A 25,583-nucleotide genomic window follows, 5' to 3' on the forward strand; every position below is an offset into this window, starting at 1 on the left:
CAGTTTATTTGTTATTAATTTTCAAATTTTTTTAACGCTAACATGATATAATTGTTTATTAATATATAAATAAAGAATTTTGCACTTACGACAATTGTTTTATCAACGTCTTTGCATTTCACAGCTAAAGTTTCCACGCACACTTTTCGACATCCGACGTCTTCGGAAAGTTGTTGACATTGGATGAACGAAACACACTCTGAGATTGTTTTAAAATTCGAAAAAAATGTTTGTAGTAATAGAAGAGACTTCTATCTTCAAATTCTACTCATTTTTAACGTGAAATAAACATAATACTGAAAAGCAGCACTTGAAAAATGCCAAATTCCAATTTGCACAAAGTAGCCCCCGCTGCACAAAGTATATGACGGTACATATTATTTTATTCCACGTTCAAAATTATAATCACAGATCATTTAACAGACTATTATTGGTAAGTAAACAACTTTTAAACTATTTTTTTTCATTGTGTGCCGTCAAATTTTGAAATCGTTATAAGTGTGCCGCCACAAAAAAAAAGGTTGAGAATCACTGCTCTATACAGCCTTATTGTTTTGACGTGACTGTTTGCACTTCTTTACGTTGGTGTATGAATAGATTAAATAAATTGGATAAATGAGACGAGGTATTACATAAATATAGAATATCTATTATATTACATTAGTATAAAATAATCAAATGATTAGAAGCAGTGTACTTTTTCAATAATGACATGATTTGCACGAGTTTATAGGCAATACTTTTATCTTTGGACATACATGGGTTTTTAATCTTTATAGACTTCCTTATTTGTATTTATTTTTAACGCATTGCATAACAATGTTCATCCATTGAAACGGGAGCTTAAACAAATTGCAAACCGGTCTCATAAAAACAATAAAGCTGTATAGTATATATATTGATCTGTGGTGAACCACCTTCTCACCAGATGGCGATGAACTTTGCTCGCCAGGTGGCAGTACGAAACTTTCCCCTCAAGGAAATGAAAATTCTATAAGATGGCAACATCTCTGAGTTAAAACCTTAGTTTCAAGAAATGGCAACAGGTCAATTGTCTAACATTCATTCCATCTTGCCGACTGATAAACTTACACCATTTTTGAAATGCTGCTGTCGCTAATCCTATTCGTCTTTCTACTTGTAACTTAATATAATTTCTTTTATGTTTTATTATTATTAAACTGTGTTGATAGTTAATTTTTATTGAATTAATTTATTTAATATATTTAACCTAATCACCACAGATCATTAAGATTTTACATAAAATCTTAAAGTGCGTCTAATCATTTGGATAGAGATTGTAGATCGTCATTCGGAAATTCAAACCAAGAGAGCCTTTTATTAAAGAAGTCCAAAAAAGAAGGAAAGAAAGAGATAAAAGAAATGTAATAAGAAAGAAAGTAATAAACCCTGAGCCACCACGACTTCTATAATGATAATCTTCCAGGTTAAATAATTTTTGACTTCCTTTATTTTGAAAAATTAAATTTTTTTTTAATATTTTGCAGCCCGGTGCAAGACCCTTCCCACAAGACCCCGCCACGGCATGGTGATTGCCCCCAAAACTGACCACGGCATGAAAGCTCTGTTTCGCTGTAAAGATGGTTACAAGTTGACGGGCCCAAACCTAACCGAGTGCAGTTTCGGACTGTGGACCGGCAGCACACCAGTTTGCAACGAAAGTAAGTCTTTTCAATCAATGTTTATCATTAACCGGTTACAGAAGAAGATTATTTTTTTATTGATTTAAAAAGAAAAACGGAGTGTGATAAATAAATATGGGATGAAGTTCCTTAATTTTCCAGTCCCACAGTGGACTGATCGTTAAGACCCCAGCAGATCACCCAAGTCGAGCATTACTGGCTTCGGTCAGTGGGCGGGTGGGTGACCACTTGGATCAGTCCGCGTAGGGACCGAGGGTGTGTGGTCCTGATTAAACTATTCTATCGTAAAGCGCTCTACTTCGTGTGTAGGTCGTCGGGCTAGGATCAAAATGGTGATGGCATATCTTCGGATCATCCTCATGGATGTTTCCCAGACCATCGACAATAGCCCATCGTGCAGCTCTAGTGCGACGTAAATGAACTACAGCAACAATTAGTCATAATGTCGTACCATTTTATCGAGTTTTATTGATTAACAAAACCCATCAGTAAATTCTCGGTTTTTGATTGTGCGTGTAAAACTTCATGTGCTTCAATTAATATAAGGGTATGCTTCATTCTCTCTAAACTAGGCGATGGAGACTCGCTGGACGTTAGGAAAGCAAAAGTGATTTGAAGCAAAAAACCCAAAGTTATCGACAAGAAAAAAAAAACAATAAAATAAGGGTAAAAAAACAAAACTAGAAAAGCTGCCACAATTGAACGTGAAATAGAAAACTTAAAGTTGCCAACGAAAAACATAAAAAAACTGTGGTGGCCAGGCAAATCAGTGCAGGATGTGTGCTGCCCTGATTCAAAACAGGCCAACTTTTTGAAATAAATGAAATCTTTACTCATAATTATCAAGTTCTGCTTCAGTTTATTCGGATTATTCATTGAATCAAAACGAGTGTTGGAAATACATTGTGTCGAAAATAAATTGAAACAGTAAGATTCACCTCTCTAAGAAAGTATTACGAAGTCTGTATATTTTGTTTTTAGATTTTAATATCTCTTCACGAGTTATTCAAATAAGCTGTAATATTCTACCATAAACTATGATAAATCAAATTAATATAATTCTTTTTGTACGTCACTTCACTGGTTAATGGTTACATTATTAAATTCAATTTCTGAATTAAAACTCAAGCAACTTTTTACTTATAAATGATCAAATTTGGCTACCTGTCCGGGAATGAATGGTGGTCGCAAGCAATTAGTGAGATGAAATGGTGGAATATAAAATAACAGTAATTGGATGAAGTTCCCTTTTTGATAGATTTATGATCGATGCACTTATAGTCGTTGCCTCAATGGTTGACTTGACTTTATTATTTATAAAACATAATTGGAAGATATGATTTGGATAGAAATTTAGATATAATTTGAATAATAATATAAATTGAAAAATTTATTCTATTTATCTGTTGCGGTCATTGTGTCGAACACGTGTTGCACTATGGAGTAACAAACAATGGAACTATTTTTACAGTATCCTTTAACCTAAGACGACAACGAAAAATGTGCGTGTCTGTCATACAATACTTCGTTTACAACGTTCTCTAACATAATGAGCTTGTAAACAAAGTTAAATAATGTATCAAGAGAATCATTTAAAGAAGTCCAAAAAAGAAAGAAAGAGATTTAACAAGTGATAATCAAACAATATTGGTTTTGATTTTCACTCGAGATTAATTAACAAGTGATATTCAAACGATATTCGTTGCCAGTTATCTTCTTCCTTAATTGGGTATAATATGAAAAAAACACAACTACTTCGATTTAGTAGGAACAACATATGACGCAATGCTAAACGAATGGAATTTAGTTGTTGTTTATTTAGTTATTGTTATTAGTAGTTGTTGTTATTTGTTTTAGTTGTTGTTGTTTATTTAGTTTCAATAACTTTTCTTTATAATGCAACAAAATCTGGCGAGCAGCTATTTAAACGATCGAACACTTCGTTTGTTTATTTGTGGCTTGAAGTTAGGCTCGCAGAAAATGCCGTTCATGGGTTAAATTTAGTAGGAACAACACAACCTGTGACGTAGGCTATATTATACCCAATTAAGGCGGGATGTAGAAAAAACGCAAAATTATTTTTAAGTATTTGGGATCACACCAAACGCACTGGTTTCTATTCTTTTTAATCATTTAAATGTCTCTTACTCATAAGGGCTCTGATGAAGCTGACTTTGAACATCTTAGAGGTTCGATTCTTAATGAGGTTTCAGAATTTAATCAACGGTTTGAGGGGAACTTCTTGAACCCAATATTTCTTAAACCATGGACTCCTTTTTATTGTCAAACACTTGCCAACGGATCCCCAAGTAAAAAAACTACGTAAATGCGTAGTATAAAAATTACAAATTCAAAAAAAAAAAAAAAATTCAAATGACAACTAATGAATTTTTTTTGAGGAACTATTTATTGAAATAAATAATGAGTGGATGAACGTGATGAGATTTTATGAGTGTATTTATGTAAATATGTAAAATATGAGTGTATTTATGTAAAATAAAATATAAATGTTTCACCTTCAAATCTCAATGTACAGTCTCTGGCCAAATTATTAGACGCATTATTAGATTCTATGTAAAATCTTCATTATATCACGTGATACAGCTTTTTTCTTTTTACGTCACTGTTTGCACTTAGTGTATCCATGGGTTAAATTCAACGATTGAATAAATTAGACGATGTATTATATAAACATAGATTATTTATTATATCAGATATTATATTAGTACTAGTGGGCCGCGCCCCCTGCTCGCTAACTCTCTCCAACCCCCAAAAATTGCCACGCAATCTTATATGGTTTGCTTCGCTCGCTACTAACTTGGGTACATTGCAAATGCTCAAAATTCTAAGAATTCAAAACAATCATTCAAATCCATGTAACAACTTTTTTTAAAAAAAAAAATTATATCTTTTTAGTAAATACTAACAAGGGAAACTAGGGAAGTGTGACTTGCCAATTTTGAAATAAACTAGTGGAATGCATGCCTTATGAGGAATAATTTTAGGGGGAAACATTCGTTTCGGCCCATAGAAGGTCCCGTGAGAGATAAAAAATAATTCATATATAGAAAAATTGGTATTTTATTACTTCAATGCGGACTATTAGTTATTTTAATTGTCTCATACTCCAATTAATTTTGTGGCACTTTCACGTACTATTATATAATGCACATATTTATTGCCAAAATTGATTTCGGAAATTTCATATATCTGTAGTTTTTCAGAAAAATCTGTTAAGTTAATTTTAAAAAAAAATTGACATCAAATTTTTTTCATTTTTTTTTGTTGAAATAACATTCCAAATTAATTGGAGTAAGTAATTGCAAATCAATTAATTAATTAATAATTAATTAACAATTAATTAATAATTAATTAATTTTCTGATCAATTCATTAATTATCAAATTAATTAATTACAAATTAATTGGATTATGAGATAATTACAATAAGTAATAGTCTGCATTGAAGTAATAAAATACCGATTTTTCTAAATATTGAATTATTTTTTATCTCTCACAGGACCTCTATGGGTCGAAACGAATGTTAATTAATTTATTAATTAGCGAATTAACTAATTATCCAATTAATTACAAATTAATTGGATTTTGAGGCAATTACAATATCTAATAGTCTCCATTGAAGTAATAAAATACCGATTTTTCTATATATTGAATTCTTTTTTATCTCTCACAGGACCTTTTATGGGCCGAAACGAATGTTGCCCCCTAAAATTATTCCTCATAAAGCATACATCCTACTACTAGTTTATTTCAAAATTGGCAAGTCACACTTCCCTAGTTTCCCTTGTAAGTCATTAAAGTAAATTTGAATTCAAATAAATGACATGTAATTCGTTAAACCTATTAGAAATGTGCTATAGTATAAAATCTTAAAGCGTAACAGCACGACTGAGACTCATTTTTCAATGAATAACTAATAACATTGATAAAAACAAATAAATTCGTGATATAAATCAAAAATCATCAAATAAATTCGAAATATATAAATTCATGAAAAAAGCACTTTCGACAAAATACTAAAATAGAGATCTATCGACAAAGACTACTCATTTCTGTCTAGCTTAATAGTATGAGATTGCCGCAGCTGATGCTCTCTCAGGTTATTTCCGTTTCCGTTTTTAAAAGCGCTATATGTTGAGCCACCTCATCTAGATTTGGCATGTGACATGCGGCAATCATGGGTCGATTTTCTAGCGTTGCCATTCGGGGAGTTGTAATGAGACTTTTTTTTTGTCGCCGTGTAAGAGAAATATATATATATGGATATTATAATAATTAGACCAAATGATTAAACGTCTTGTAGTATTTTAATAATGACATGTTTTGCACGAGTTTAAAGGCAATACTTTTATATACATGCAATGGGTTTTTATTCAGTAGATTTTATTTATAGACTTCCTTTTTGTATTTATTTTTAACGTATTGCATTACAATGTTAACCCATTGATACACTAACGTAAACAAGTATAAACTGGTTTCAGTCTCGTAAAAACAGTAAAGTTGTATAGTATCACCTGTATAATTAAAATTTTACATAGAATCTTATAATGCGTTTAATAATATGGCCAGAGACTGTACATCCATTAGAATCCAGATGTTTCGGCCCATGAAACGCCTTAAAAGCATAGAAATGTAAAATTGCAAAAAATATAAACGAATATATTGGCCTTCAATATTTTAACCGTTAAAAGACCTTAAGACTCGTTCCCCTCATAGATTGAGTTATAAATTCATTGTTTTTCGGATATATAAAGAGTCCTCGAAGGAAACAACAACAAAAAAATGATTTCGTTTGTGAAAGTGGAAATCTTTTTGGGGGACTAATTGTTTTGAGTGCCCTCTGAGAATTAGAAGAAGAGTATCACCATTAACATTATTAACATCGATTGTGTTGTCGGTTGGGTGGAAATCGAATTCTTTCCCTCCGTTTTCTATCTTTCAATTAAAAGATGTTATTCAAAAACAACATACGAACACGCGAGAATGTCTAAAATAGTGTTTTGAAGTAAAGGCCATTAGTGTTAGCGCTATGAATACCGTTTAATGGGAAATAATGTTTGTTCTAAAATGCCTCACTCGTTCAGTTGAAAGAATACAAAATGGAAGAGACACTTTCAGTTTTGTTGAACATTTACTTTAAATTTCATTAGGAATAATTAGATTATTCTTTTATAACTTGTTTATTCGTGCAATGGCTCATACTTATCAATGAATTTCAAAGCTTTCGGAGGTTTTCAGGGATATATGAAGAACGAAAAAGCGTATTTTTCAACATCTTAGGCCAGAAAATAGAGCATTAAGCTTATAACTCGCATCGATTGCTTCGGTTGTTATTTGCAATAATTGGGTATAATATGAAAAAAACACAACTACTTCGATTTAGTAGGAACAACATATGACGCAATGCTAAACGAATGGAATTTAGTTGTTGTTTATTTAGTTATTGTTATTAGTAGTTGTTGTTACTTGTTTTAGTTGTTGTTGTTTATTTAGTTGTATTTAGTTTCAATAACTCTTCTTTATAATGCAATAAAATCTGGCGAGCAGCTATTTAAACGATCGAACACTTCGTTTGTTTATTTGTGGCTTGAAGTTAGGCTCGCAGAAAATGCCGTTCATGGGTTAAATTTAGTAGGAACAACACAACCTGTGACGTAGGCTATATTATACCCATTTGTATGGAATTTCGTTGGCTAGCTTAAATATTTAAGAAAATATGAACATTTCTATTACAGAAAACTAATTTGTCTTAAATTTTTTTGTTGCTATAACTTTAAAAATATTCAATAAAAATGCAAAAAATTTATGTCAGCCATTTTTAATCAATAACAAAATCATTTTAAAAATTAAAAAAAAAAATCGGTAAAAATTGCGCAAGAACGATCATTGAGTTGTATTTTTGGAGACATTTTAATAAGAAATGACTCCTAATGTTGCTGTGAATTAACTCATGGCTTGTTGCAGTTACCAGAATAAAAGAGCCTTTTATCTTAACTGCTAAATAAATAACATAAATGTAGCGCAGAAAAAATATTGCGAAACAAAACAGAAATATAAAATTTTATTGCTAAATTTAATGAAAAAATCTCACCTTGTCAGAAAAAAACATAAGAAGAACTCCAACTAAAAGAAGGAAAAAATGTTCTGCTAATTCTTTCAAAAAACAAGGAGAAAAACGTGAACCACCAATACAATATGTCTTTTTTTAATTTTGTGCTTTTGCCTACCTGGTTAAATATGTCTCGTCAATCTTCAACAGCAATTTAAATTCTGTTCGTTGAGAATAATCGTCTGCTACTATGTCAATCTTCAACATGGCTAAAGAGAGTCTGTTTTAAGTCAGTGATGTCATGATCAAATTTTCGCTTAATTTGTTTCGCATGTAACTATCATTCTTTTTTTTCCATTTCTATGCATTCATTGTTTTCAATATTTTTTTAGAGGTAATTTTCTTCCCATCCGATATCAAAAATGTAACAGTAGTAGTCAAATATCAACGTGATAGCAACCGACAAGAATTATTCACAAAATGAACCCTGGAATAAACTACTAGCAATTTTAACTGCGCTTTTTAATTTATATATGAAAGCTCGATTCAATGCTAACCTGAAATAAAGGGGTTTTTTTTAGTTGTTCCATGTCACAGTTTTTACAACGGACATGATTTTGGTGATGTTTAAACACGTTTTATGACCTTTCAAGAACCTCTTCACCGCACATTCCGACAGAATACGTACTACAGCCATATCACGTCCACGTGAGTCACAAGCGTGAAGGGAGAATCTCAAGTTTTGTTCGACAGAAGAGAGCTATTATATTTTATTTTAAATTTTAGGTGGTTTAGGTGTGGGTTTACGACTACTAATGTTCAACTCCGTGTCATTTTGAACCCAATCCAGAGGACAAGGAAACTCCTGGATCAAGTATTGGGAGACATTTGCGTACGTGGAGGTATTTTCGATGGAACTAACCCGTATTTGCGTTACAGGGAGAAAAAAAAACCACGAAGACCTCCCACAATTAGCCTGATGGCACGGGGACTCTAACCCATGATCCGTCAACCACTGAGAATATTCTACGTCAACACTGTGGGCGTTGCGAGCCGGGTGCGGAATTCGAGTTAACCCGCCATCTCCGGGATTCAAACCCGATTCACCTCTATGGGAGGCGAATGCTCTATCCCCATACCCATCACGACTCTAGAGAGCTATTATAGAACTATTCTTATCATGTAGACGTTTAATATAGATTATCTATAAAACCCCACTAATTTTGCATTGTTTGTTGAAACAGCTTAAATTATTTGTAATTAAACGCGTTCGTGTGATATTTGAAATCAAAATTATCTATAAAAAGAAACATTAAAAAGCATTATTTAAACGACAGATGAAACCATTTCTTTGGTTATCGTCGAATGAAACATGAATGACTTTCATTCACCTCAGAGAATATTTATGAGATACCTTTTAAATATTCTATAGCTTGAGAGAGATACTAAATGAATGAATTTTATGGCATCCCCTTTCCACCATAAAATTCAATACGATGAGATTAAAATTTAATTCTTAGTAGAAAATAATGACTCATTTTTACTCGAATGTTAACCTTTTAAAAATGATTGCTATGGGTTACGGAGAAAGGAGGCCAAACTTGACATAAACTGAAACAAAATCATTTTCTTTCCCTAGCATCATAAGCCTATTTTCAACTTTGAATGATGTATTTAAGTACAGTTGCATTTATAGAATGAGGTTTACATTTATAATGTAGAATTGAATAAGGTTAACATTAATGGAAGGATAATGTTTACAATTAGAGAGAATAAGGTTTACATTTATAGAAAATATATAATAAGGTTCAGTTTACATTTGTGGAATAAATAGATTAAGGTTTAACATTTATAGAATGTTTAGAATAAGGTTCTTGATATCCATTCAAATAATAATGAATCTTTTTGCAAATTAATAAAAAAAAAAATTATTTATTCGGGCTTTAATTCAAGTAATAAAATTGTAATAATACTCTTTTTATAGTGAATTAGCGTAAGTGGAAAAAAACTTTTCTGCGTGCAAAGTCTGATGGAACATATTTTGAATATTTTTTGTCCTTTTAAATCTGAATGAAATGCTCTACCATTTTTTTTCATTTTGGTACTTTGAATATAAATGACTTCATGATAAAAATGTGAAACTCTCTCCTTTCACTAAAGTATATGAATTCAACTAAATGTATTTCACTTAGATAAATTCATGAAATTTAAGACAATTATTATTATTTTTTTAAAGTGCCCATAATGTTCCCAACTATCAAATATTAATTTCTACCCTGATACAAAATGACTAAAATGGTATTTTTATGCGACACAGTTTAGGGACGTTCATGTCAAACAATCCCTTGTTTTTGCTTTAATCTAATTTTAGAATTAAGTTCAAATAAAAGGCTTAATTTCGCTAAAAAAAATTACGTTCATTTTATTAACATTTTGAGTGGAATTTTCTTCAGAATTCTTTTGGGAATTTTTTTTCTATATTCAATCCTTGTGACCTCTGGAATTTTTTTAAAGCACCAAATTACAAAGTTTTCTTCACTCAAAATAAAAGTATTCAAAATCAATTCATATTTTAATATTAAAAATAATATTATGAATTCAAAATTAATAAAGTAATATCTGAACTTATTATTTTATTCATTTTGAATGATTTGCAATTCGAATTTTAACAAATCTTTCAAGTCAGAACTGACTTCTTTATCTCTAAACCAAAAGTAACTGTCATTTTTTATTCCATTCTCCCAGCATACTGCCCCTTCCCTGGAGTGATTGAGAATGGCCGTATTCTACTGGTCGGTCACATGGGGATGTACGACTACAGGCCGTATGTGCGTAAGATTACGAACAACAGACAGATCATGTACGAGTGTGATCGGCACTACACGTTGAACGAGGGACCACCAGGGGCCACCTGCGTTGATGGAAAGTGGAGTCCGACAGAGAAGCCGAAGTGCGTCAGGGGTTCACACCCCCAAGTTCGGTGGGATCGTTCTGTGAGAGAGAAGAGAGAGATGCCACCTCAGAACAGGATTAAAAGAAAGAAAAGAAAACATAAAGGTACGAATATAGTTTGTCCAAGGTAAGAACTCCCCCCGCCACAAAGTATGCTGCTGTGGAAACAAGAATAGCGCATTTAAGGGAAGGTAGCTTCTCTTGCTTTCTAGAGCTTACACAATAGACCGAAGACTTTCTCTCGTCGACCCCACACCCCTTCTTGAAATAGTTGCACCTCGTTACCATAGCCACCGCCACGAGGCTAGACGAATGGCTAGGGGAGTTCTTACTTTAGACGAACTATACCCTTCTTTCTACTCCCCCTCTTCCATTGTCATTTGAGAGGACATCGAATTCTCTTTCACCAGTTCCATGCCATTAAACATTTGAAACTTGATGGTTCACTTAACCTGAACTCATTTTTTTTTTGAACTTGTGGAGAATGAACCGCTTCCTTGATTATCCCGAGATAACTCGGGTACGTATATATAACAACAATTTATCATCACGAGAAAACTCGGACTTGGCAGAATGTGTCATTACATTTTGATTTATCCCGTTTTGAAGCCGAAAACATAATCTGCCGGAAGTTTGGCAAGTTTTATGTGGGAGTTTTGATGTTGAACTGCACACGCGTTTTTGGGCGATACGATGGTTGCTGAATGGACATAGCAATAAGAGTTTTAAAAAAATTCCTTCACTGACTTTGTGTTGTCCCTTGTTTTAAGAACACTCCTACAAAGACTCCTATTCAACTTTACTCAATTGCCCAAAATTACTCGGGATTTTAAATGAAAGGTTTCTTACACAACTTTGAACTAGTTTATAAACATGTTATTATTAAAAAGAGCATCTGCTTAGCTAGTAACAAAGTACTAAAATGTGGAGAGATTAAATGCACTCTTAACTATATAAATAAAAGCGTGATAAACGACGGGGATAATAAATGTAGGGAGGGAATTGTCTCCATTCAGAGATAATGATCTAGTTGTCTGTGTGTTTCAGGTGACTGCAAACCAGTGATGTCGACACCCTGGATGGAAGTTCGATTAGTGAAGGGTTCCAGCGAGAGTTCGAGGGGAAGCATCATCCAGGTGATGTGCGGTTGGGGATATACCCTCAACATCGACAACAGGACAGCCCGGTGCGTGGGAGGAAGGTGGAAACCCAAGAAGCCGGAGTGTATCACGAGTACGTAAATTGCGTACGTGTCGCCACACTGTATGTTGTGAATATTCTCAAATATATATGTTCTCAGAGCAAACGACACTATACAATAAGAAGAACGAAAGATTGGAAGAAAAGTTAGAATGATACAGGCAAGAAAAAAGTGGTACAGTCCATCATTATTAGACTCACTCTATGATTCCATGTCTAATTATAAATATCAGGTGATACAGCTGCATTGTTTTCATTCGGGTGATACCAGTTTACACTTTCTCACGCTCCTCTATCCATCGGTTAAATGAGACGATGTATTATATAAATATAGACTATTTATTATATAAGTATATTATAATAATGAGATCCAATGATAAGAGACACTGTATAATGACATGCTTTGTACGAGTTTATAGGCAATACTTTTATATTTAAACATGGGTTTTTATTCAAGAGATTTTTTTATAGACTTCCTTATGTGTAGGAGAGAGTGGGGTCAATTGTAACATTTTTTACTTAACTATTTTTAACTAGCATAAAATCCAATATATTATTAGTATTAATTGACAGACGAGTAAAGTAGACTATCCTCTACTAGAAAAAAAAAATAATTACCTGATTTTAAATGTTATTATATTAGTTATTAACAATTTTTGACAGTCGCGCGCTTGTTACAACTGTCCCCACTTACAGGGTCAATTGTAACAGTTCATAAATTCAACTAATACATAGTTAATTAGAAATGATATAGGAAACTATTGGTGATTCTTAAGGAATTAAGTAATGGTTTGTAAACATTAGATTATTTATTTTCAGCTGTTACAATCGTCCCTTTACTTATTGTTACAATCGTCCCTAGACGCCATATCAGCTTCATTTGTTAAAAACAATTTTAGTTAATTAACAAAACTATTTCTTTTTATTGAAATGTTAATTAAGGTGTCCACTTACATATTCGGTTAATAATTTTTATTTGTTTAAACGAAATTACTTTGTTACAATATAATATTCTAATACCGAAAAAAGTACTTGCGTAGCGTGAAAATATCTTTTGTGATGTAACTCTTTCAAAAGTACATAAAAATGGTCGCCATCAGGGGTGAACATGTAGATTCAATAAATACACCTTGTGAGCCACCTAGGAACCAAATCTAGAACCAGACACTCGAAATTTTTGCTCTGTTACAATCGTACCCTGTTACAATTGACCCCACTCTCCCCTATTTATTTTTAGCATATTGTTGATGACAATGTTAAACCAATAGATACAGGAGCTTAAACAAATGCAAATCATCCGACAGTGCAGCTGTATAGCACCTGATAATTATAATTTTATATGGAATCATAGAGCGAGTCTAAAAAAATAGGGGCCAGGCACTCTACATTTTTAAAAAAAATTAAAACGAAGAGAATCTGGAGCCGTGAAACTCGTAATCTTTTCTTTATGGGTATCAAGTTTTTCTCCTTTTGGGAAAAAGTATGACTGAATAAATTTCTAACGATATTTAAACAACATAGAGTTTATTATATTAATTATTTACAAATTGTGCTAGACAAAGCTTCATTTAATTTTTACAACAACAATCTCTGCCCGACTGAGTTGGAGTCGAATTTTTGAAGATAATGCTGCTCCGTAAATTCACCGTAAGCAATAACTAAAATAAAGAATCATCATCATAGTTGGCCAGACAGCCCCATGTGGGCCAATGCCGTCCTCTGAAGATTTTTCCATAATGACTTCCGATTTATCTTTGATCTCCAATTTTCATTCATTGCAAGAAAAATCAGACTCCTCCGAGTCAGCCCATCTCAACGGCGGCCTTCCCAGCTTTCCTGTTCCAGTGGGTTTATAAAGCAGCATCTTTTTTTTTATTCTATTGTCATCACTCGTTCGAATCACGTGGGACATCCAATTCATTCTATTTATTTTTATGTACTTAATAATATTAGGTTGTTTATAAATCTCGTGCAGCTCAAAATTAAATCTCCTTCTCGTTTGCAATATAAATATTCAAAATAAAAAATAGGGTCTTGTTTTTTGTTATCAAATTAAAACTGTTTTTTAAATGAAAATTCTTTTTGTTTTATCTTTAATTTTTATTTATTCTAGTTTTTATTTATTTATTTATTTAATCCTAGAAATGTTGTTTTTTTCTAAGTTGAGGTGGAAAATATTCCACAGATGATGTGATCATCTGTAGCAAGGATTTTTTTTTTGTTCAGTGATTTGTGTCGCGCACTAGACAGCGTGACCGAATGAGACAAAGTTCCAAAAATGATATCGACTGTTTTCGTTTCAGCTCCCTGCCGAGTGCCTTTTACCCAGTACGGGATGTACCACCATTACAACAGGCTGGTGAGTCCTAAGAGTCTGATGGAGCACAGCGAGGTGATCACCTTGTCTTGCGATCAAGGCTATCAGCTGATGGGTCCCGAAGCACTGCGATGTTGGTATGGCGAATGGGCGGTCAACAAGATGCCGAAGTGCTTGCCTGGTTTGTGATCATTTACCTATCTATCATAGGCATGTCTGAGCACTATCAGTTACTGGTAGCCAATGATTGATTCATATGTTTGCAATCCTTATGGCTATTACAGCTATTGGTGAACCATCTGAACAAAACACTGTTATCTTTGTCGATTCTCAGGCTGCGATTCAGACCATTTCTGAATATAATTTAACTTGAATTTAAGTGTAAACAACGCTCTCTTCTGGAAGAGAGGTAGTCCTCCACTGGATCCCTTGGCCATTGTGGCTTTTACGGAAATGAACGGGCTGACATGTTGGCTAGAGAGGCATTTCATCCACCTTCTCATCCAGTTCCTCTTAGAAATTCAAAGCGACTCTTTAGGGACAAATTCAGACACAGAACAATATCTGCTCTTAGGGACTTAGCGGATGGAAAATCTTGGGCCAGCCTTCTTGATGACCAGCAGCGCTTTCCCTCCTTCCCAGGGCCGAGGGAGTTGCTTGCCTTAGAATAATTACTGAACATGACTATTTGCAGGCCCATCTATTAAAAATTAACCTTATCAATTCACCTTTTTGTGTGCTCTGTAACACTCCGCCTATAACTGGGGAGCATCTATTTGATTGCCTCTCTCTTCTTGACATTCGTAGTTGTGACTACTTTCGTGCCCTCACACCTTCTGCTTCACTATTGTATTGGACTGCAAGACACCTTATGTCTGAGAAGATGATGGCTGGCGTAATTTTAAAAAAAATGATTGGTTCATTTAAATATTGGTTACCGTTAACAACCACATTATTGATTGAATGATAAGTCAACTTGGGCATCTCTATTGCTATTTTACTGAACTTAAAATATTTGCTTGGATATCATGGCATCATCCTGTATCTGGGTCGGGATAGCCTGGTGGGTAGGACACTGGGCCTGTGTCCAAGAGATCGTGGGTTCGATCCTCGCCGGCCGAAAACTCTCCATGTAGTAAATGGTGACTGATGCACGTTAAATCTGTCGATTAGGAAGATCCTCCTTGTTCCCATAACAAATCAATAACTCTGGGGGTACTCTGATCCAGGAGTTTCCTTGTCTTCTGGATTGGGTTCAAAATGACAAGGCTACGGAGTTGAACATGAGCAGTCGTAAAAGCGAAAGATTGGCTCGGCTGTTCAACGACGGTTTGAAAAAACAAAATAAAATCACCCTGTATCTAATGAAAGGTTTACAACGATAGATGGATATGCCACCTGTCTTTCCAACAATGAAACTTTCAATTCTTAGTTGTTCTGCAGTGGACGGATCATTAGATCACCGAAGTCAAGCATCACTGGCTGCGGTCAGTGTGCCGATGGGTGACCACTTAGATCAGTCTGCGTAGGGACCGAGGGTGTGTGGTTAAACTGTTCTACCTTAAAGTGCTCGACTTCGCGTGAAGGGCGTCGGGCTATTGAAGCGGGGGTGCCATTCCCTCTGCAAAGGATCGAAATGGTGATGGCACGTCTTCGGATCATCCTCAGGGATGTTTCCCAGACCGTCGCCAATAGCCCATTGTGCAGGTCTAGTGTGACGTAAATGAACCACAACATCCAATTCCTAGTTGGCAGGAATGAGTCATTAAAACTAATTCCTTTTTAATCACGTTGGACCATCTGTCCGAATTCCTACATTTGGGTGATGGCCACTAATGTTGATTACCACTGAAATTGGATGGTGCATGACTGACCCACCTGATGATCATGATTACGTTGGTCAGGTTAAAGGAGAACCGTCAAAAATGTTGACTTTGCTATGGATGATAAATACTGTTGACAACGGTCGGGAATAGGATTGAAATTTAGAATTCTATGGTTGAAATTTTGACTGCAAGATTCTATTTTATTTTATAACCGTCGTTGACATGTCGACCCAATTTTGGGTTTAAGACTATTAATGTTCAACTCCGTACCCTTGTCCCTCCGGAGATATTGATTTGTTATGGGAACATGGAGGACTTTGTGACTCGATAGATTTAACGTGCATCAGTCGCCATTTTACTACACGAGGAGTCTTCGGCAGGCGGGGAGCGAACCCACGACCTCTTGGACATGGTCGCAGTGCGCTTCCAACCAGGCTATCCCTACCTTGCTAGATTCTATTGACATAAACACGGAAGCAGATTAGTTAAGGATTTCGTAACACGCCCCCTCTGGATATTTAGTGAATATTTAGGAGAAAGGGTTGTGCTGGACGAGAGACCCTTCATCTTAGTTAAATAAAACTTTGTAAAATAAAAAGGGTTCTTTAATTAAAACTAAAAGTATTTATTTAGCTAGCAATAAATATGTTTATAAAAATAGCAATAAAAAAAACTTTTACGAATTTTACTTTCGCGAATTTATTACTAATTTAGCGTTTTAAATAAATGGTACTTCACTTTAACATAAGTTTAACTTAATTTTAAATTTTTTTTAACGAGATGCTGTTTTTAGAAAAAGACATATTAATGTTTATTTTTCATAAGAAATTGCAAAATTAAAATGGAATAAGATAATTTTTTTTCAGTGAATGATTTGAGTGCTCGACTTCGCGTGCAGGTCGTCGGGCTACCGAAGCGGGGGTGCCATCTCCTCTGCAGAGGATCAAAATTGTGATGGCATGTCTTCGGATTATCCTCAGGGATGTTTCCCAGACCGTCGCCAATAGCCCATTATGCAGCTCTAGTGTGACGTAGATGAACAACAACAACAACAATCAATAAATGATTTTAATGCATTTTCATTTGACGAAGAATTAATTATGACTTTTACAACTAAATTTATTTCTGCCGAGTGGAAAGTTTTTTTCCCCGCAATTATTTAGAAGTTAAGAACAATTATTGCGAATTTAAGGGGGTGTTGCATGTTAAGGAAAAATGTCAAACTGTGATCCCCATAAAATTATAAAGTATAAATCGAGTTAACATTTTTTTTCTTGTTTTTATTAATTTTAAAAATTACTTAAGTTAATTAATTTAATGACGCATGTTATCGGCTCTGCAAATTTTGATTATAAAATTTAGACAAGCAGCACATGAGCAACTGCAACCGTAAATTTTGAGCAAAGAAATACACTTGTGTTCTCCTTATTGTTTAAAAAACAGTGGTTTCTGAAAAACAATGTTTGGAAGACTTTTTGAATGAGGGTCAGCGTCGGTTCATTAATATGAGAAAATATTTTACTGAATACAATATAACGTGCTTAAGTAAAATTGTTGCCTAAGCTGCGTAACTTTTTTATGCATTTATCTAAACACTTCAATCATTTGAAACAATCATTTACTTTTAATTCTCGTTTTTTCCCCATGTTGGAAGCTTGCAGTGTGTGTTATTCCTTTAAAAAATTGAAAGAAAAAAAAAAGATTTCTCTCGATGCAATGCAGTTCTCTAGTAACTTGATGCAGAATAGTTCTCTGAAATATTTTGTGATGCAGTACAGTTCTTTAGATACAATACAACTTTTCTTGACTGTTTTGTTACCAACTTCTCTTAAAGCAGTCCATTTGTTGAGCTATCTAGATAGAATCCCGCAAATCTTGTTCTGCAAATAAGTTTTTATTACATTCGTTTCATTTTTTTTTTATTCTCTCAATTATAATTATTATTTTGAAATTATCTTCCTCAATTCTGAAATGCTAAAATAGCCTCTTCTTTCGCTAAGCAAGTTTCAGATACAGAACTGTACGTATAAAAGTTTTGTACAACAATAGTTTAGTTTTTGTATATCTCTTTATATGCGTTGATCTACATTTATACATTTGTTTCTTCCTTTTTTGACTTCAAGTGTGTTGACTGAATTCATGACAGAACTCGTATAACAAAAGATGATGATTTATGATGAAAAGTTTTCTTGCCTCCACCGCAGTTTTAATATTTTGTTTTTATGGGAGAGCCTATATTTTCTTATTTTTTTAAGTATTGCGTAAAAACATGCCGATAAAAATACTTATAAAATAATAATTTGATTTTAAAATTTTATAAAATGCAATTCCATGTGGTTCTCGTCACTGTCACCGCCCACTTAGCGAGTTAAGGTTTTCAGGCAACCCTGCGATGAATATTCTCTGTCAGGCGAAGAACTTATAGTTTGTCTAGGGTAAAAACTCCCTCCGCCACAAAGTCTGAGGCTGTCTGCTCTTATGGAAACGAGAATAGCTCATTTCAGGGAGGGTAGCTTCTCTTCACTCCAGGGCTAACACGATAGCCACCCTACCCTCAACAGTGAGATCACACCCCTACTTGAAAAAGTTATATCTCGTAACCATGGTCACCGCCACGAGTCCAGGCGAATGGTTGGGGGAGTTCTTACTATAGACAAACTGTACCTCCTTCTTGGGTCGCAGGATAATGTTTAAGTTTGATAATGTTATGTTTGTTATGAATGAAATGCTGATAGAGAAATTAGTATATTCTCTTCTTCACTTTCTAAGAGAGAGTGTCAAGTGAAATAACCTATACTGTTTTATACATTCTAGCTAAGTAACAAAAAAATTTTCTCTTGTAACCTTTTTTAACCCTACAATCCCAATTTTTTTATGGTTTTCCATTGATGGACACACATAATCTTGATGGTGACCATCCATCATTCCATCATGAACCATTATGTTTTTTGATGGTAACCAACATAAGTAAGATTTATGATGGTCGAGCATAAGAATGCTTTGAGGGTTTGTTCATGTTCAACCATCACAAATTTCTATCATAGTATCTTAGAAATTAAATGATGTGATGATGCTGTATTAAGAATTTTGACTATTAAGAACCTCGCGTAATCCAAAGAATGTTTTGTTAAAGGTCCTTGTCAACTGGAAGAACTGTCTCATGGAAGATACCTGGAGGGTTACAGAGCTGGCCTCACCATATCCCATGGTTCTTCCATCCGATACAGTTGTGAGATGGATTATATGAAAAGTATACCGGATCCCGTCCAATGCTTCGAAGGGAAATTGAGACCAGGAGTGCCCAAATGCACAAGACACGAGGAACAAAGTAAGTATATCATCAGATTTTCCTTTTAAACGCTGAATTGTATGTTAAAAAAAGATTTATTTTCCATTCTTTAATGAAAGCCATCATACCGACCTCATCAATTCTTACGCATTTCTCAATTTATTTCTCTCATCTAATAATGTGTTGATTAGAAAAATAAATCTGTATTCATTTCCCCTTCTTTAGAATTAAACCGTTTGATTTTAGTTTTTCAAAGGTTCTATCCACAATCGTGTATATTTTCCTCGCATAATATCCAAAGAGCTTCTTTTCTGTATTTTCCTTTAAGAGAGAAATTTCTGAATTTAGAAAGAAAATCCATTTGTTGACGAAATGTAAGCAATGAATGGAAAGCGTAAATGACGGAAGAATTCTGATGAAGCAGATTTTCCAGCACTCAATTTTAAGGGTTCCATAGGGCCTAATAGTGTCATGAATGAGTGACTAAATCAATCTGTATATAGTGTGTCAGTCACAATCAACCCTACAGTATAGCCCTATTATTCGTACTTCTCATAGTAACACGGTTTATTAATATACAGATTCTAATATAGCGGATTCTAAACATTATCATTATTGTGATTTTTAGAATAGCCTGTATACATATATATATATATATATAGATAGATAGATGGCCATAGATAGATATCGATAGCCATAGATAGATATAGATCAGGGGTTTCCAATTTAACGTGAGGCCGGGAGCCGCAATTAAAAACACCAGTCAAATGGCGGGCCGCAACTTTATCAAAATTTTATATAGGACTCTTTTTACGTTTGAAAGAACATTAAATATGACTGTCAGATTTTTATCTAAGTATTTTTAATATTAAATAACAAAATAACAAGCATTACAAATAATGCTTGTTACGTATCATTTTGAATCTTCTCTTAATCAAAAACTTAGTGACAAGATTTTTTTCTTCTTTTAAGTTTAATTTTGTGATAAATTAAAATTTAATTAAAACAGATTTAATAGCCTATTTAAATAAAATTCAATTTTCAATCGTTCTTTTCTAAAATCTTTTATTTTCCTTCCCTTTCTCTTCCACCACTCATAAAACTTTAGTTTTTGGTTAAAGGACTGTTTGCTATTACTATTATTCAGTTTTGGAATGTTCCTCCAACTCTTCGATTTGTGACTGTTTGCAGATTCATTCAGCGACTCCCCTTTTCTTATTTCTATGAACTTGAAAAAGCTGACAAAAATAAACATAAACTATATTGTGAAGAAAATGAATTTATGTTATTTATGTTATTGTATGTATGTAAAAGTATGTTCAAAAATTTTCTTTGTATAGTTATAGTAAATATCAAATCATTGTAAATGTTAATATTTAGAGATAATTTTATTCGTGCTCTCTCATTTCAATCTATGTTTTAGAACTTTGAATGAGCTTTTCACTCATGCACCTTTCCCCCCCCCTCAGTGCGTACATGAGAGTTCACTGCACATTTAATTTTAAATGTTACTTTGGAAAAATATTATTTATGTTCACTCATCGTACGTGATCTTTCATATCAATTATAATTTGACTCAAAATAGACATCAACATCATCAATGGCTTGGTCTTCTCAAAAAGTTTTTTCCAAGCTATCATTTTTCCTGTTAGTGTTTTCCAGTTTTTCGTTTTTAAGACCAAAAGGTCTTTTTCTTGGCCATCTATCCATCTCAAATTCGGCCTGCCTAGACATTTAATTTGCATAAAAGAAATGAATGTTGGACGCGAGCAAAGAGAATTCTTACTGTATTTTGTGTGAATATTTTTCAAAGAAGAAAAAAAACTGCCATGATTTTGATCATCGGGGTTGAAAGCTTGTCATACATTTTGTCCACTCTGTAACTTTGCATCCATCCTAGAAATCTATTCAAAAAAGACTCTTTTTATGTAAGTTGAAATGAAATGAACGCGATTTGAGAAATAATCTACTCAAATAATATTTAGTCTCAACAAACAATTTTGTTTCGCAAATGATATATTTTATAAGAATTGGAAACGACTCTCTGTGAAACTTTTGGCATTTTTTAAAATCTCGATATCTTGCTGTTTTCTCTCCCTTTTTTGTAATTGTTTTATTTATTCGTATTCCTCTTAATTTTGATATCACGCGAAGCTTATAAAGCGCAAATCTTGGGAAAAAAATTTCGAATAGACAACGAAGGATAAACGGTCATTTTTAAATTACCTAAAATTGCAATAATTTTCAAACAAATAAGAATTCCGAACACGCTTGAGGCTCAAAACGGAAAATGACTCATCTGACACGTCCCATTTCAACGTTGTTGTTTCATTTCAAAGGGCTGTAGATCGACCCGCATGGTATTTTTTTTTAACTTTTAAGTTAAACTCTTAATCATTTTTGAGCTAATCACCAAATACTCCATCTTGCTCCTTGTACAGTTTTCTTCACATCTTCATGATTATACACCCAAACAAAATAACATTCAAAACAGTTTAATGTGGAGAGATATTTTGCAGACATATCTCCTTCGGATGTAATCCCTTCAGAGAGCGCACCGACAGCAGAACTCTGCACACTTCCAGAGAGGTTGCACAACACGCTGCTGTACAGAGGAAGCACCTTTATCCAACCACCAGGATATTCCACTCAGCAGCAGCAGCAGTCCGAAGGAAATAGGTATTTTCCGAATGGCACCCAAGTCCTTTTCAAATGCCTGTCAGCATACAGCGGTAAAAAAACAACATGGAAGATCGTCTGCCAAGATGGCGTATGGGTTGGAAGACCGCATAATTGCGGTGAGTAGAGATTCCATCCTTTTTTGGATCAACCACCCACTTTTCTAATAACTCTCTCTATAACACTATTTTGGGTACCCAATAAATATAGCGTTGTACCTACATACTTTGGGGACACAATAAGTGTTTGTTTTTAAAAATTTGAATGTTACATATGTTATAATTTTAATGTTATATATAAATTAATTTGCAGAGTTTTAATTATGGCTAAATATTAAATTAGATACATCTGTGACTTCTTAAGACATAAGGGATGGAAGGTCTTGGGGGTGGTCTTACGTGCACCAAGGGAATACAAAAGTCATTCGCTGTGGTGAACAGAAATAAGATAAGTACATCATCAGCAGTGAGACTTCTTTTGTCAGAAAAAGACTGACAGAAAAAGGCAAAATAATAATTTTTTTACATTATTTGAAAACCAATAATAAATGAAGAAGAATAAGGTTGAAATTTGGAGAGAAAAAAAAAGTCATTTTCAGGTATTTATTGCTTCTCACACTATTGAGAAGTGGATAACATTAAATCATATGCAAGTTCGTCGGTGACATGAAACATTATTGAAATAGAGGGAGTTGCTGTTGTATCGCATATCGTGGTAGCGAGAGTTGGCTGTACCAACATTTTTCAAAGCTCCCTTTAAAAGAAAAAAAAAATTTCGTTATTATTCTAGTTTTTAAATATTTTCGTTGGGATGCACTTTTAATCATAACGATAGTTTATTAAAAATTCCGACTGGTCTATGAATTCGAAAAAAGAATGTTTTTTTTTTGTTTTCAGTTTTGATGAAAGAATGCATAAAGGTTGTATAAAAACTAGTTCTTTGTATTACTTTCTTTTAATAAACCTCTCGTGAACATTGCGGCTTCCTCGTGTTCAACAATCCTAAACAGTTGTGTGAAGGAACATATTTTTCTTAAAGTCCAGCTTTCTCGTTAAATGGAAAGAGTAGTTGAAAGCTCCAAAAACGGAAAAAAAGTGTACACCGCACCCTACTTTAAGGGGATAGAAGAAAAATCCGAACTATTCGAAGCAATCATTTAAATTCTTAACTATGAAACAAAGTCCTTTGGGGGTCTTTGAAAGTGTTATCTTTATTAAACCCTGAGAAACAAAAGACCACTGAACTGTTTTTTCAGATTCCAGACCACCAGTGGATCACAATCACAACAAGTCTTGCATTTTCCGTCGACCCCATCAGGATGTGGTTGCATTCGTGCAGGACAAGAAATTGAATGTGGAGATAGGTAAATTCCCTGCAGGCACAGAACTGGTGTACAGGTGTGTGGACATCGGGAAGTTCAGTTTCGAGGGAAGCATCAGGAGAAGGTGCGTGGGTGGACAGTGGACGGGATCAGAACCCGTCTGTTCTGGACTATCGCAAGAGTATGACTATGCTCGTAAGATTTCATTTCTATGAGTATCCTTTGTGTATTATTTTTAATGCAGTCAAACCTCCGCTATAGTGAAGCTGATTTATAGTGATCTCCCGTATAGAATGAACACTCCCCTGCCTTGCTATACACATAGAATATTATTTTTTGTGGATATAGTGAACTAAAAGAAGAGAGGAAATTAGTTATTATGAATTTTTTTCTGATTTTTTTTTCGTTCTTTTTTGGTAATTTTGAAATTTTAACAAAAAATACATATACCGATTTTCAAAACCATCTATTGCGTGGGAATGTAGACATAAGCAATTTTTTCTTGTTTGCATCTGTTTCAGATCCCGAAATAAAAGACATCCTTAAATTTTCTGTAAGCAAGAGGAAGAGTCATAAAAAATAAAAATGAACACATTTTCTGTGACTACCTATTGTTTTTTAATCATTTTTGTATTTCTTTTTCCAGGTCATTTATTTAAAAAATGTATCATAAAATGGAGCAGTTCGGAAAAATAAGTTAAAATTGTCTATAGTGAACCTAAATTTCGGTTCCTTGAATGTTCACTATAGCGGGGTTTGACTGTATTCATTATTTTTAGTGACTAATAGGGTCTGTGTTACATTTCGGTACATCGAAATGTTTTCCTCTAGATTAAGTGTAAAAACACAATACTTACAACAAATGATAATAAATATGCAATATATGCATGAAAATACCGGCAGGAGAGAAATGCACGTTTGGCTGAGTTCAAAGGGTCATTAAAAACAATGAAAATAGATTCAAATAAGAGAGTAAGGAGTAAACTGGAGGTCATTATAAAAGACCTTAAAAAATGCTTTTCTGTCTCCCTTTATTTAAAAAGTCTGTACATCGAGTTTTATGACTCTTTTGATTTCCTGTCTTTATGAATTGACACAGCAAAAGTCTGGACATGTAAACGTTTCTTTGGATAAGCACCTTTTATCTATTTTTCACATTCCTTTTTTGTGTTAATGTGATCGACCATCACGCAAAAACATTCAAATTAAAGTTTTATAACACATTCAGGAACACAAAATGAGTAAAAAATCATTGCTTTGAGAGAAACCAACACACTTTTGATCCCTTGATTAAAAACAAAAACGGCCAATACAGACCTGACAAACTCACCAATAACGGGAAGGCATCTCTCTTTTGTTGAGGATTGGAAAATTAAATCCCTGGAATCTACGTGAGAATCGCGTTAAGTAAAAAGTGGAAAAGATATGTTTTTGAGGTTTGGTAAACGGGGATAAACGGAGCAAATGATATTTCGTATTGTTTAGAGAGAGTAAGAAGAAGGAAATACGCTTGTTTTATAAACAAAATCTGATTCCTTTTCAACGTTGTTTTTCTTTTGGTATGATAAATAAATAAACAACATGATAAATATTGAATTATTAGCAATTATTAAAATATTATTCATATATTAAAATAAAGTGTTCAAAAACATTGTTAGTTAAAATTTAGTTTAACCATGTTAAATACACACAAAGCAAATAATAAATTGGAAAGTGAAAGGCAATGAGATTAAGTTAACGCTTCTTAACATCTCACACAAATCAATATTTTTTTTAAAAAAACAGGAATTTGAAAATTTTCATTTCTTTTTATGAATCACCAGATATCACTGTTTTATGTATTAAAAAATGAAAACCGGTTATGATGTGCTTATTGTATATCCATCGATAAATCAGTCAATTGTTACAATAATTTATTTACAATTTTTAACTGTCATAATGGTGCGAGACTGCTGTGAAATCACTGCATAACAGAGCGCCCCCTCACGGCATACATTGGCAAATTCTTAACACTCTCCGCTGATTGGATGTTTAAATCCATCATTAGGAATTAGAAAGTTTTAAGTATATTGTAAAATAAAATGAAAAATTAACAACGATACGTGTACAAAAATATCAAATATACATAAATGTAATTTAAACTATTATAAAGAAATTTTAACACAATACGCAGGCAAGATACAGGTTTTGCGCACTAAGTATTCTTCTCAATACTTCCCTCGAATATATCCTCCCTTTACCAACTTCCAACCTTAAAATTATTTTTG

The 25,583-nt window shown here is 33.6% G+C and overlaps 1 protein-coding gene across 5 annotated transcripts in view; it reads left to right on the forward strand.

Moving 5' to 3' along the window:
* The window catches only part of LOC107444767 (sushi, von Willebrand factor type A, EGF and pentraxin domain-containing protein 1), a 179,539-nt gene that overhangs the window by 139,298 nt on the left and 14,658 nt on the right, over nucleotides 1-25,583 (forward strand). For 4 of the 5 annotated variants that reach the window (XM_087167214.1, XM_087167215.1, XM_087167217.1 and 1 more), the window contains 7 exons: nucleotides 1,509-1,682; nucleotides 10,478-10,789; nucleotides 11,732-11,917; nucleotides 14,188-14,382; nucleotides 19,161-19,355; nucleotides 21,836-22,114; nucleotides 23,251-23,511. In XM_087167214.1, coding sequence (XP_087023340.1) covers nucleotides 1,509-1,682; nucleotides 10,478-10,789; nucleotides 11,732-11,917; nucleotides 14,188-14,382; nucleotides 19,161-19,355; nucleotides 21,836-22,114; nucleotides 23,251-23,511 — 1,602 coding nt within the window. The remainder of the gene's footprint in view (nucleotides 1-1,508; nucleotides 1,683-10,477; nucleotides 10,790-11,731; nucleotides 11,918-14,187; nucleotides 14,383-19,160; nucleotides 19,356-21,835; nucleotides 22,115-23,250; nucleotides 23,512-25,583) is intronic. The other variant, XM_087167216.1, reaches the window with a different exon arrangement.

Source organism: Parasteatoda tepidariorum, chromosome 7, assembly GCF_982258835.1.
Source record: "Parasteatoda tepidariorum strain Cologne lab strain chromosome 7, Ptep-v5.0, whole genome shotgun sequence".
NCBI lineage: Eukaryota > Metazoa > Arthropoda > Arachnida > Araneae > Theridiidae > Parasteatoda > Parasteatoda tepidariorum.